The following is a 12,911-nucleotide window of genomic DNA, read 5'->3' on the forward strand; positions in this document are numbered from 1 at the left end:
TTACCGGGGAGCCCGTAGAACTCCGGAACTACATAGCTCTCGGGTCAGTAGATTGAGACATGTTACCTCTCGGTAACAGTGAGGAAAATATTTTAATGAAACCTGCATGTCGAAGGTAGTTCATAACAATTGTAAAACGTGTAAAATCACCGACCCACATTAGGCCAGAGTGGCGGACTAAGATCAGAGCTAAACCTTCTCCTTACGGGAGAGTTTTGGTGGAGGACGCAAAATGACTTGACTATGAAAGACATCAAAATTAAATTTAGACTTTCTTCCCTAATCTGCCTTCATATTATATATACATGTTTTGTCATATCTCGGGAAATTATAAAATAAAACCAATATCTTATTGGTTTTTTTTTTATAATCGCGAAGATCGTAACAACTTGTTGCGATCTTCGTTACTCTCTTAGAATAAAGCAGAGATTTTTGCTTCAGAATTCTATGCACAACTTTTGTCATTGTGGATTGTCTTGTTGTTGCACACATGATTATTTTTAAATCGAGATATATAGGACTACGGAACTCCAAGCTATTTATGAAATTAAATAATACAAAATATATTGATAAAACTTGTTGGTATCATTAATTAGTAGCAATCGAGTAACTACATGACCTGGAGCACCGGGACAAAATCAACAAGTCCTGAGTTTAATTAGCTGTAGTGCCTTTTGCTGTCAAAAACCGTCTATATTTCCGGGTTCCAACGTATTGTCCCACTCTATCTAGGGTAACTACGTTATTGGGAGGAAGAAAGAGGTGTGGGGACTTTTCAATCAACAGGAAGCGCAAGCTTGACAGCTAAGTCTGATAGGACACCGTGCAATACATGTTTCAAATTTGCCGCCACCAAGATGAGAAATGATCTGCCACCGCTCCAGTGCGCTGAATTTCTTGCTTATTCTTCCCAAGGGAAGATTCCCCTGAGACGTCCTGAGTAGTACAAGAAGTTTATCAGTACGACGAGTATAATTTGCTTACCTATGAAATGAAAATTATTTGACTTTGACTTTGCGCACATTGTCATGTTTTTTCCATTACGCACTTATAGTAAAACATGTTTTAACTAGCTCTTCTCTCATGGCAAATTTAATGGCGGATGTTGTAGTACAGCTGTGTGGATACTGCTCTTGGTGTATTGTTATTATCTCTGCCGTCCAGTAACTAAACCGCGGCTAAGTGACAAATGGTCAAATATCCGTTTTAAATAGCAAAAGATAGAGCACAAAATTCACTTTTAAAAAACAGTTAAAATTAGTTAACATGTTCTACTTAACGGAACTTACCCTAACGATGCATAGTTACATCGTTAGGGTAAGTTACTTACAATTTATTATTATTGTATTATGGATAGCAATCTTAAGACTAGAGTTATGTGTTAGTTCTTTTTGTATATGGCAATCTGTAACATAACATCAGCGACGCTGGTAAACACTGCCGTTTATTGGGGCTACAGGCAGATTTATTTCCCATCACTATTGTCTGATACAAAAATAACTAGTTTATTATGTGTTGTCTTGGACTCGACGGAACGAACAAGTCGTGGGCTTGCTAGTGCTTAGTGACGGAAATGGGCAAAGTGTTGAGGTAAATAAACTATTTTATTATTCCAAAGATAGTTATGCGCGAAGCGTTCCGATAGTATTAGGTGTCACAAAGACACCTTAGAAATATAACGATTGAGTTACATTGTTTAAATAGTATGTAGTATTAAGTGTATGTATGTAGTATGTAGAAATGTATGATGTTTTGTAGAAATTTATTACAACGTCAAAATTAGAAATAGATAAGAACAGCTTCAAAAGCCGCTGAATAAAGTTTTGCTCATCTCATCACAAAAAGTAACTTACTAATACATCAGGCTAATGTTGATGAAATTAATACTTTTACGACTGGACGGGCGGTTAACACTGCCAACGTTAGTTAAGAACATCACGAAACAAATAATTTTTCGGAAATGGTTCCGATTATTAAATTTGTGGAACAAAAAATTCCCCAGTTTGAGACAAAGTAATTAATGTTATGATTTGGGCATTATAATTATACTTAAAACCACATCACACTATCGATTTTAATTACACTTCACACCGGGACAGCTGTACCAAGCACAAGTCTGGTAGTGTACAGAGTACTGCTGCCACGTCGGATTCAGTTGAAAGGCATGCCAAGAGGCTTATAGTTGCCTCGGAATTAGTAGAGGTGAAGCCGCTGATCCTTGAACACCGCCTTAAAGTTGCCTGCTTACCGGTATTCTACAGGATATATCACGGAAAGTGTGAGGGAATTTTAATTTTAATTCGGCCTTCGCCCTTCCATCACTGGGGGAATAAACGTAGTCTGTGGTTTGCGATATTCCAAGGATTCCCACGAAACGTTTCCCTTCCAAATTTATATGGTGAACGAGTATGGTGTGAATTCCCTGCCTGAGACTTGTTTCCTGAAAGCTATACCTTGGGCCTTTTCAAGGCGAGAGTGAATAGACATTATTTGCGAAGGTCAAATGGGCACTTATTTTATAATACCTGTTTCATAATGGCATACCAGTACCAGCGTTAATGACGTCTGTTTAAAAAAAAAATTGAAATATCGTCAGAGCAAAATGCGCACCATAATCAAAGTAGTCCGAATTTCCCGTACTCTAATTACTAAAGATAATATAATCAATATTTCGTCACGATGTTATGTACGAGATGTATTACACAGAACTTCAAGATAATGGTATCACTCAAAATTAGGGAAATGTGTAAGTGTATTAGTGGGCCATTCCCGCGTCTAGACGAGACACATCGAACACGGAAATATAAGTGTTTCTTTATGTCACAATCAACCGCAATAATTACTAATGCATAGAGACGTGCACCTTTACCCGAAATTAATTACCCACCCCATGTATTTAAAGACGGTAATTTAATTATGACGAACATGAAATTCTGCTTTATAATATTTAAGTTCGAATGCTTCCTGAATGAATGAATCCTGAATAATTGTATGCCTATATAGGAAATGAAACTATTTTTCCGGATTTAAATCGCGTATATTGGTTTTTTCAAACAAATCGAAGTTTCGGGCCCTTTACAGGTCCTATGGTCACAGTTGACTGATCAGTCATATATATATATCAAATATACGCGATTTAAATCCGGAAAAATAGTTTCATTTCCTATGTGTAACGATCGCGAAAACCTAAGAACTCGATATGTATGCCTATATATTTTGTATTTCTGGAGCTCTTACGTATTTCTGCCGCCAAGCAGTAATGTGAGCATTCCTGAATTCCGGTTTTAAAGGGTAAGGGTGCTGGTGAAATACAGGCACATGGGACTTGTCAACTTACGTACCTGGTGAAAGGCTCAGTGACAATGTCCTTCAGACCTTTACTATGAGTGTCGTTTAACACCAGACGCACGATTTTTCATCCCGTCACTTGGTATAATAAAATACCATTTATAATGCTAAAAAACGGAACAGTGACGTGACTACTGTATGACATAACCATGATTCTTTCACACGATGCGGGACATTGCTTTTATAAACAAACACACCGTGAGTTGGAGATGTTCTTATTCCTTGTTCGCTTATATTGTAAATTGAGCTTAATAGTGAAATTTTAGTGTCCATGTATGTTACGACAGCTGTTCTCACAAACAACAATTGCCGTTGACTGTAAATATAAGATAATCGTAGAATGGTCGTACTGGTGTCTCGCTTAAACTTTCTATGCGGACATAGAAGGCAAGCTTATTCCCAATTAGGCTGCCGCTGATATATACTCGTACATCCGTAGATAGCCCATATCGCAAAGAAATAAATTAATTAGGAACTCATGTCCCTCCTTATTGATGATCAATCTTACTGATGAGCTTTCGAAAGATGGTGTCAATGAAAGCAATAAATTAAGGTTTTGTTCAGATTAAGAAGAGATGAAAGCCATAAGACATTGTCGAATTATTCCAAACATTTAATTTTATTGGTCAATTTTATTTCTCTTTTTTATTAAGTAACGCGACGAAGCAGTCGTGGGCCTGATGGTATGCTACACGCCTTTCCATAACAGTTACAGTGCCACTCAAAGTCAAAGTCAAAGTCAAAGTCAAAGATTATTTATTTATTCCATGGTAAAATAAATTTACACTTGAAAACGTCACAGTTAAGCTACTGCTCGTTCACTACGCTGACCTCCCTGAGACCGAGCAAGAAACTCCAGGGATTGCTCTTTTCAAATAAACTTAAATGCTATGGAATAACACTTTGAATCAAATTTGTGTGGATTCTGGAGCCATGTCGTCTTTCCATACATCTTTATCTAACACGTAGTTTTCAACTTTGTAATATGATTTTTCAATCAAAATATTTTTAATGTAGTTTTTAAACTTAGGAATTGATAAACTTAATATATGCTCCGGAATCTTATTGTAAAAACGTATACAGTTCCCCATAAAAGAGTTGTTTACCTTCGTTAAACGAAATCGTGGTACCATGAGTTTGGACTTAGCTCTAAGGTTAATATTATGGATATCTTCTTTCTTATTGAAATTATGTATATGCCCGTAAGGGCATATAAAATATTTGAGTAAATGTACTGTGATGCCACAGTCATGATACCAGTCTCCTTAAACTTTTCTCTGAGAGATAACCGAGAACCTAGACGGTACACTGAACGAATCGCTCGTTTTTGCAATACAAATATGGTTTGAATATCTGCCGCTTTACCCCACATGAAATTCCCGTAGGATATTATACTATGGAAGTAACCAAAGTAAACTAGTCTAGCAGTATTAACATCGGTAAGCTCACGTATTCTGTGGACTGCGTATGCAGCGGAGCTTAATCTGCTGGCCAGAGACGATATATGTGGAAAAAAAAGCTTTAAATCGCGAAGATCTGAGGGGCACTGCCACTGCGCCCGTCGCCTGTGACATAAGTTGACAAGTCCCATGTGCCTGTAATTTCACCAGCAGCCTCACCCTTCAAAACCGGAACACAGTAATGCAGACATTACAGCTTGGCGGCAGAAATAGGTAAGGTGGCAGTACTACCCTGCAAGAACTGTTTCACAAGGAGCTCTACTGCTACTAAAATTAATTTTGTAACGTATAGCTTAATTTAACGACCTCGAGTGGCTTGTATATCAGTTTTTTTGGTGTCGACATCTTTGGTATCCCGGGTTCAATCCCCAGTCGGGTCAATGAAGAAAAACTAACTTTTCTTTATTGTCTTGGATCTGGATGTTTGTGGTACCATTATCTTTGCCAATTTCCATTACACAATTGCTTTAATTACTTACTTTTGGATTGGAGAAACGTATGTAATGTTGTCTAATTTAATCACCACATCATTTTTTAAAATCTGTGACTCTAGTGAAAGGGAGTAAGAGTCAAAAAACCCAACTTTACAAGGAGACGTGAAAAACAGTTAAAGCTAAATATAACTAAGCATTTTCACTAGAGCCTCAGATATTATATTATTTTATATTGTACATAGAAAAATCTAGTTTTGTAATAAATTAAATTTAATTAACACTTTGATTTAACAAACCGCCATTCCAGTACAGCATATAACCGATTTTAAGAACGGAAATGATAATTATAAACACAAACTAACGACGTAAGCCATCAATTTCCATACAATAGTGCCACATGGTACTCTTTTTTTTGTTACGAATAGCTGCGACAAACATATTTTTGTGAAAACATTTATTGACGTTTCATATCACCTGTGACCTTCGGCTGTATATATATTTGCTAATGATTGTGAATGACAAAAAGAAAGGATTTGCTATAATATCGAAGCCTTTACGAGTGAATAAATATATTTATGCCTATGTATTACTAGTTGTAGGCTATAGCCTACAACTACCTCCATAACCGAACGATCACCACGCTGGACTGCCACGGAGAGGTTCTGGATTCGATTCCCAGGCCGGGAGAAATATGTGTAATACATTTATTTCTCTCGTGAGTTTGGGTGTAATTTGTGGTTGTCTATGTGTGTGTCCATGGCACCCGCGATACAGGGTATTTTAATTATGTATAATAATTATTTTAATGTAATTTCCTGTAATACATTTCCTTAGTGCGGGGCTATGAGTGTATTGCGTTATTATGTTGCGTTATTATAATTAAGAGTACATCAAGCTTGACGCTTTGGACCGTTTTTATCGCAAGCATACTAGAGTTGAATTTAAAACTTAAGTGTCAAATTTGGCGTGTTGAGTCTGTATCAACTCAGAATCTTCGCTCACATTTCACCGCTCAGCTATGACTGGACTCGAATTATTCAAAAGTGGACTTTAACAGCAACTTGGCAATAGATTGAGGTCCTTGTGAAACCATCTGTGAGCAAGCAGGGCGAGAAAAGCAAATAGAAAGAAAATAAAATACCAAACGTATAATGTGTATAGTATAAACAGTGTGTGTATGTTTATACTATACACATGCACGCACGCATGCGCAGCACACATTTTGAAATACCTATTGTTTTTTTTTTGTAGATTTAACCATAGATATAGAAATTTCTTTCTATATCTACGTAGACGTTGTTTCTGTGAATATCTACAATTTCTTCTACTTCTACACTTTTAATGTGAGTTTGTAAACATATTTAAATTAATTAAAGATACCGTGTACGTAGCAACATTTTAAGACTTTCGTGATTTATCACTAAAAAATTCCTGAAACTCCGGGTATCTACAAAATAAAGTGCAATGTGGGAGCTTGTGCATCGGTCATTCATTTCTAACTCAAACTAAGGAATTGGGCGTACTATGAACATCAGAGTAATAACATTACTTTCAATGATATTTCATTGTAAATTACGTACATCAAGTTATAAACTATATCTGGAAATAGTTGTCCTACAAAATTGAACCCAAGCTGTTACAATTTCCATGGAAGTGCAGTTCCTGTACAAATATCCGGGCAAACACTGTCTGCCAAACAGTGAACCCTCCCCCGGTACCCCTCTGAAATCACGAAATGATCACTTTCTCGACTTGAAAATATACAAAAAGTATATATACCGACAAATTCAAAGTAATTTGTACTACGAAAAAATATTGATTTTTATCTTCGAAGAATCTGTCTCATTACCTAAAATAATATCGCAGACAATAAAGCAATAAATGCTTTGAACTTTTGACTTGTCTTTTGACATATGAGGAAAATATTTTTAGAAACTGTCTAGTTTTTCTAAGTATCTAAGACGGAGAAATATAATCCAAACTTTTTTGTGTGACATCAAAGACTAACCCATTAAATTATTTAGGACTTAATTGTACGAATTGTTGACGGATAAAATTAATAATATTTTACAAGAATTTAAATTAATTTAAGTACCAGTGATTACTAATATACACATTATTATAGTTATACCGATTATATAATTTAATGTGATCATGTGACGATGTTTGCATGCCTGTCTTATTTTCTGGCGAAACATTTTCATGCTTTTTTACACAAACGTAATTGTAATTTTGGTAAAATTCAATTATGTTAACACATTTGTAATTGACAGTAATTTTAAATTTATACACGTATATTGTAAAAAGACACAAAATTTGATTGACACGTCATAAATTTGAAATAAAATTAAAAAATCAATCCAATCCTTTACCACATTATAACACATTACAAGAAGTACAATTAGGTCAGCGTAGCACCAATTGAGCGGTTTGTTATCTAGGCCACCATGTTTGTAGCAAATAAATTATTAGATTTGATTTAGAAATATTCCTTTGATATAATCAATGAATCGATTCAAACAATATTTAAAATTATAATAGTCTAGATCCATTTGTTAACTTATTTCCATTGCGGGTTTAGTTTAATGTTCTATCACAGGGATTTCGAAATGGAATCAATCGACGATTAACAATATACATTTATTATATTTTTATTTTCAAGAATCTACTATTGCTTTTTTCGATATTATATTACTGTCTGGGCTGAATGTTATACTTAATACACAGTTAATCTTACTACTCTGGTACTCGTAATAGGATAAATACTTAGTTTGAGACCACGCAATTGATGTGGTTGTCTAGTGCATTGCAACTACTATTTCATTATGAGCATTTGAAGCTATAAGTATGTTATTAATAATATTATTATCAACTTACTATAGTCGTTCAAAGTTAAGCACAGCGATATGGAAAGGGAACATAGGGTTCTGTCAGTGAGGGCGAATATGATCGCACGCAGATAGGGAAGTGCAAATAAAAACGCTCTTCAGAGCGTAGTGTACCTCTCTATGTCCATACAGTCTGTGGCGAGAACAAAGAACAGGATTTATAACAATGTTGGTAGTTAATCAATCAAATTTCAATCAGAAATTAAATCAGATTAAAAAATCAATTCAATTGAAATCAATTGCAATTGATTTCAGTGTTAGGGGGTTGGTTAGGGGGTCGGTTGGGGGGTCGGTTAGATGGTCGGTTGGGGGGTCGGTTGGGGGTCGGTCGGGGTGTCGGTTGGGGGGTCGGTTAGGGGTTCGGTTGGAGAGTTAGGGGTGAGTTAGGGGGTGATTTCGGGGGTGAGTTAGGGGGTGGGTTAGGGGGTGGGTTAGGGGGTGGGTTAGGGGTGGATGAGTGGGTTTGAGTGAACCCCCTAACTCACCCCTAACCCCCACAACCCAAACCCTAACCCACCACCTAACTTACCCCCACATGCCCTATAAATTTATCATAATTGTCAGTTTTAATTGTCAATTGTTAATCAAAAACATTGAAAAGATTGAAAATTGATTAATTGTTAATTGTAGATATATGCGATATATTGCTGTTTCGCAATTGACAATTAATTAATCGTTAATCTTTAATTGCCAGAACAATTAAATTTTGCCCAACACTGGTTTACAAGACCATGCGAATTCAATATAATAACATGTTCCTGTGAAGCAGGAGGGATGTTTGCTAAAATGCATGTGGACGGTTTTGACGCCACTTTGCGTAAGAGGTGCGCGTTTCTGGTGTGCCGTGTGCAGGCCAGCCCCAACTCCGCTCTCCGCGTCATAGGGGATGAATGTCCATAAATTAGATTTTGATTTGGGCTACCCACATCCAAATGTATAATTCAATTTTAATTTTTATTAACAATAGAATAAATGCTCGTCTTGGAATATGCTAACACATATGAGTCTATTGATACTACAAATAAATGTATTAATATTATAATAGTAAATAGTCACAAATGCCAAGCCGCAAACACGCAATTACAACTTTAAAGGTAGAAAAAATTGCGTCAATGGCTTAATAGCTTAGCAAACAAAAATCGCGTAGTAAATATTAAAATTAACTTATTATTATGCATGTAGAGTTCAAGGTGAATTGTTAAATCAGTAGACACTTCATTAAATACAATTTTGCTTTTATTTAACTATCATTATGACCTGAGAAACTACGCATTTCACCCACAACATAATTAGAAGCAGTTTAATTTACATGTATAATGCAAAATATATTTTTTATGATACCAAGTGACAGGACGAATAAGTCGTCATAACAGTTATAGTGCCACTAGAAACTTTAAATCACAAAGATTTAAGAGGCACTGCCACTGCTCTGTCACCCTAAGACATAAGTTGACGAGTCCCATGTTTCTGACAGCTTCACCCTCAAACTACACTGTCTCTCATCGCTACGTAACTACTTAATTTAAGTACTTAACATCAGCCAGCCAATGAGGCCACATCTCTATAATCGCCTGTAAAGTAGCTCCTGGGCTTTCAGTGGCTCTCAGCTGCCGATGGCCTACCAGCTTGTAGTCTTCTTTCAAATGTTTCTCTTCCACGCTGCAGGAAAGTAGATCTTGCAGTGCTTGCAGCGCTGCAGGTGTTGGTTTAATGGCTGTTAAAAAATATTTTTGGATAATTGCAAAGAAAATATTTACCATTAGACATAGCCTTTTGTTATTTTTAGCAATAATCATTTGTTGACTATAGACAGATCTTGGGTTCTATCAATTTATCAATGAATTATTGAGACCTTGTTAGCCTAGATACTACGAATATGGTATCTAAAGATTTAATTTCTAAATACCGTGGTACTTATTAATAAGACACAACAAAATTAAATTAAACTATTTCAAGTACATTTTCAGAGTATTGTGATGTGAGCAATAATCCCAATAATCGATTCGTATATTAAAAAAATAAAATCAAAACACATTTTTAGCAGACATGAATGAATATGTACTATGGATAATAAAGCTGTTTTACGATTTGAAAAAAAAATCCATAGGTAGTATGTACATATTTTTAGGTTTCATGTATATACTGAACTTGCTTTTATAATAGTTTTAGTCAATTTACTTGGACATTAAACAGTCCCTAGCTGGTCACCGAGCTCGTCTCCCTGATGTATCTCTTCGGGAAGTCACCACACTTATCAATTGCATTAAGCCGGTCGTAAAAAGCTTTATCTCCATCTAATAAGAGCATCAAGACGTAGTTCGATTCGCATCGGTGTCTGCACACAACGACTACTTCGCTCTTATTGCATTTTTTATGATTTTGTGACGAAACGAACTGCACTCGTCACTCTGAGACATAAGTTGACAAGTCCCATGTGCGTGTAATTTTCTCAATGCTCTACCCTTCAAAACCGGAACGTTACCACTTGCTACAAATAAATAACATGACAGTACTTCCCTGGATGAACTCTTTCACAAGAAGCTCTACTGCTACTAAAAAGGACGTAAAATTTTTCTGGCTGGGTCAAGCCGATTCCACGTGTGGTGACTCCTTTAATTATTTGGTCACTAAACTTTCAGAATACGGCGAAATAGGAATATAGTTATACAGTTTCCTAAATTTAGTTTTCAACATCATGAGTCTCTATAGTATCTTTATTGGGCTAGACTTCATGACATCTTCCAATAGCGTAGGTACACCAATTGGGTCTCTAGAGAAATTAAAGTCAAGACTTGACGTAACCAAACCAAACCGCTTGCGTTTATTTCATTAATGCGATGCGTACTAAAAACAGGTCGGTAGCAATAATATAATTTTTAATAATTTAAGTTATCATTCATTATCTTTTCCCATGGCCAGTTTTCGCTGTTATCTATAGAAAAAGTTCTATTACCTCAATAAATTAAATTATAAGTTTTTCAACTTGTAGTTCGTAGTGCTTGTACTTTAAAGGGAAACTGGCACTACAATTCTAAATATTGGTTTCTAGATCATGTATACTGAACACCACTGAGTTTAATTAGTTAATATTCAAAGTAGGATCAAACGTTATTAATATGTAGCGAGCTTGTATGCCTGTTGTAATAATTTAATAACACTTCATGGCACAATACTCACTTCTGTAATCTCCTATGAAAGCAATACCCAAAGCCTTAGCATTGTGTCCCTTCGTATGAGCACCGACAAAATTCCATCCAGCACCTTCATATATTTTTCCATTACCACCAATTAAGAACCTTAAATGAACAACATATAAAAATATAATAAGGGCATAGTCGCTTTTAATCCTACTTTTTCCCAGTCATTATGGAACAATACGAAAAATGTCTTTATGTAAAAATATATTTGTAGTTAAGCGTTAAACTTGCATATATTTTTGAGTTACGCCTTTAGAGACAGTGAGTTATGTCCCGACTGCAATAAAAAAACGAGGTTAGGAGATCGCTAGAGACATGTCCTTTTCATATGGTATGTAATAGGACACGCTGAAGCCAATGATGTAATAAAAACAAAAGGGCATAACTCGTCTTATTCCGTTTTTCACTGGAGCCACTGATTCTATAACTATCTAAGCCTAAAAAAGTTGGATAACTTTTTTATGCTTAGATAGTTATAGAATTAGTGGATACTAATTGCGTTTGTAGAATCTTTAAACCACTCACCTAAAAAGTTGTCGTTTTGTAGATGTGGCGTTATTACACAAAGGGTGTGAAATTCAGTTCTCATAGTAAACTGTCTAGTATACCTAATTGTAAATGAATATAAAATAAAATACTCACGAATAGCCAATATCATCAAATCCGACATGTAAATGTGCTTTCCGTATCTCTCTAACCAGATGTTCGCACTGCATATCTTCAGTGCACGATGACGTCACAGAATGTAAAATGATGACCAGATCAACGGGTTGAGGGAGAAGCTTATGTCTATTTAGGGATTCTCCAGACCATTGGGACATTGGTATTATGTTACAGGTTGAATCTGAAATTAAGTACAAGTAACTGTAGACAAATCAAATTGTGACCTATTGAGCTTATATTACGACTACAGTTATAATGAAATCTACTCTTACTTACTTACTTTACGACGAACATACTTAGACAGGCTAATCGTTATTGCGGTTTCATACGGTTCTTTAATGTCCGTCGGTATATATGTATGACGCACTACTCATATCGTATGTATATTTTATCGTATTGGAGGTTAATACACGGTTATATTATCTATTGTGACTTTAATTGCTTTTTATTTACGTTCACCTAAGTTAATGCGCATTTTATTTCGTAACGTTTCCAATTAACCATACCACGCGTGCGTTCAACGCGTGCTCCGATCCTATTTCTATGATAATCACTATCTATCGCATGAGACGCTGTTAGTGTAGTGTGACAAAGAAATCAGATTTGAACAGCTGCCATGTCTCTCTTCTTCCGCGTTACAATGGTCATGTTCTTCGACATACAAATTATTTCACTTCATGTTTTTTTTTTAATATCAAAAACAGAGATGAGACTGGTTTAGATCCGTGAATGTCTCAGGTTGAAATTTAGTCATAGTATAGAGTAAGATATGTTGAGTTGACGTAAACAACAATTTCTATAATAAGTGAAGAGTGTACAATATAGGCTTGAAGGCTTATCTTATCGATTTGTGAACTGCCATTATGCGCATTACGCGTACAATAGGTCTTTCACAAGTAAATCGTTTGTTTACAAGTAAAA

At 35.7% G+C, this 12,911-nt stretch overlaps 1 protein-coding gene across 1 annotated transcript; it reads right to left on the reverse strand.

The window, feature by feature from the left end:
* Positions 1-9,614: 9,614 nt before the first annotated feature.
* On the reverse strand, positions 9,615-12,298 carry LOC113231965 (peptidoglycan recognition protein-like). Its single transcript, XM_026466537.1, has 4 exons — positions 12,267-12,298; positions 11,970-12,191; positions 11,308-11,426; positions 9,615-9,844 (listed from the first exon to the last, which is right to left on the reverse strand). The coding sequence occupies exons 2-4, from the start codon at positions 12,146-12,148 to the stop codon at positions 9,648-9,650; spliced, it is 495 nt and encodes a 164-aa protein (XP_026322322.1). The 5' UTR covers positions 12,149-12,191; positions 12,267-12,298; the 3' UTR covers positions 9,615-9,647.
* Positions 12,299-12,911: the final 613 nt, after the last annotated feature.

This window comes from Hyposmocoma kahamanoa, unplaced genomic scaffold, assembly GCF_003589595.1.
Source record: "Hyposmocoma kahamanoa isolate Upper Pololo Valley unplaced genomic scaffold, ASM358959v1 66, whole genome shotgun sequence".
Lineage (NCBI taxonomy): Eukaryota > Metazoa > Arthropoda > Insecta > Lepidoptera > Cosmopterigidae > Hyposmocoma > Hyposmocoma kahamanoa.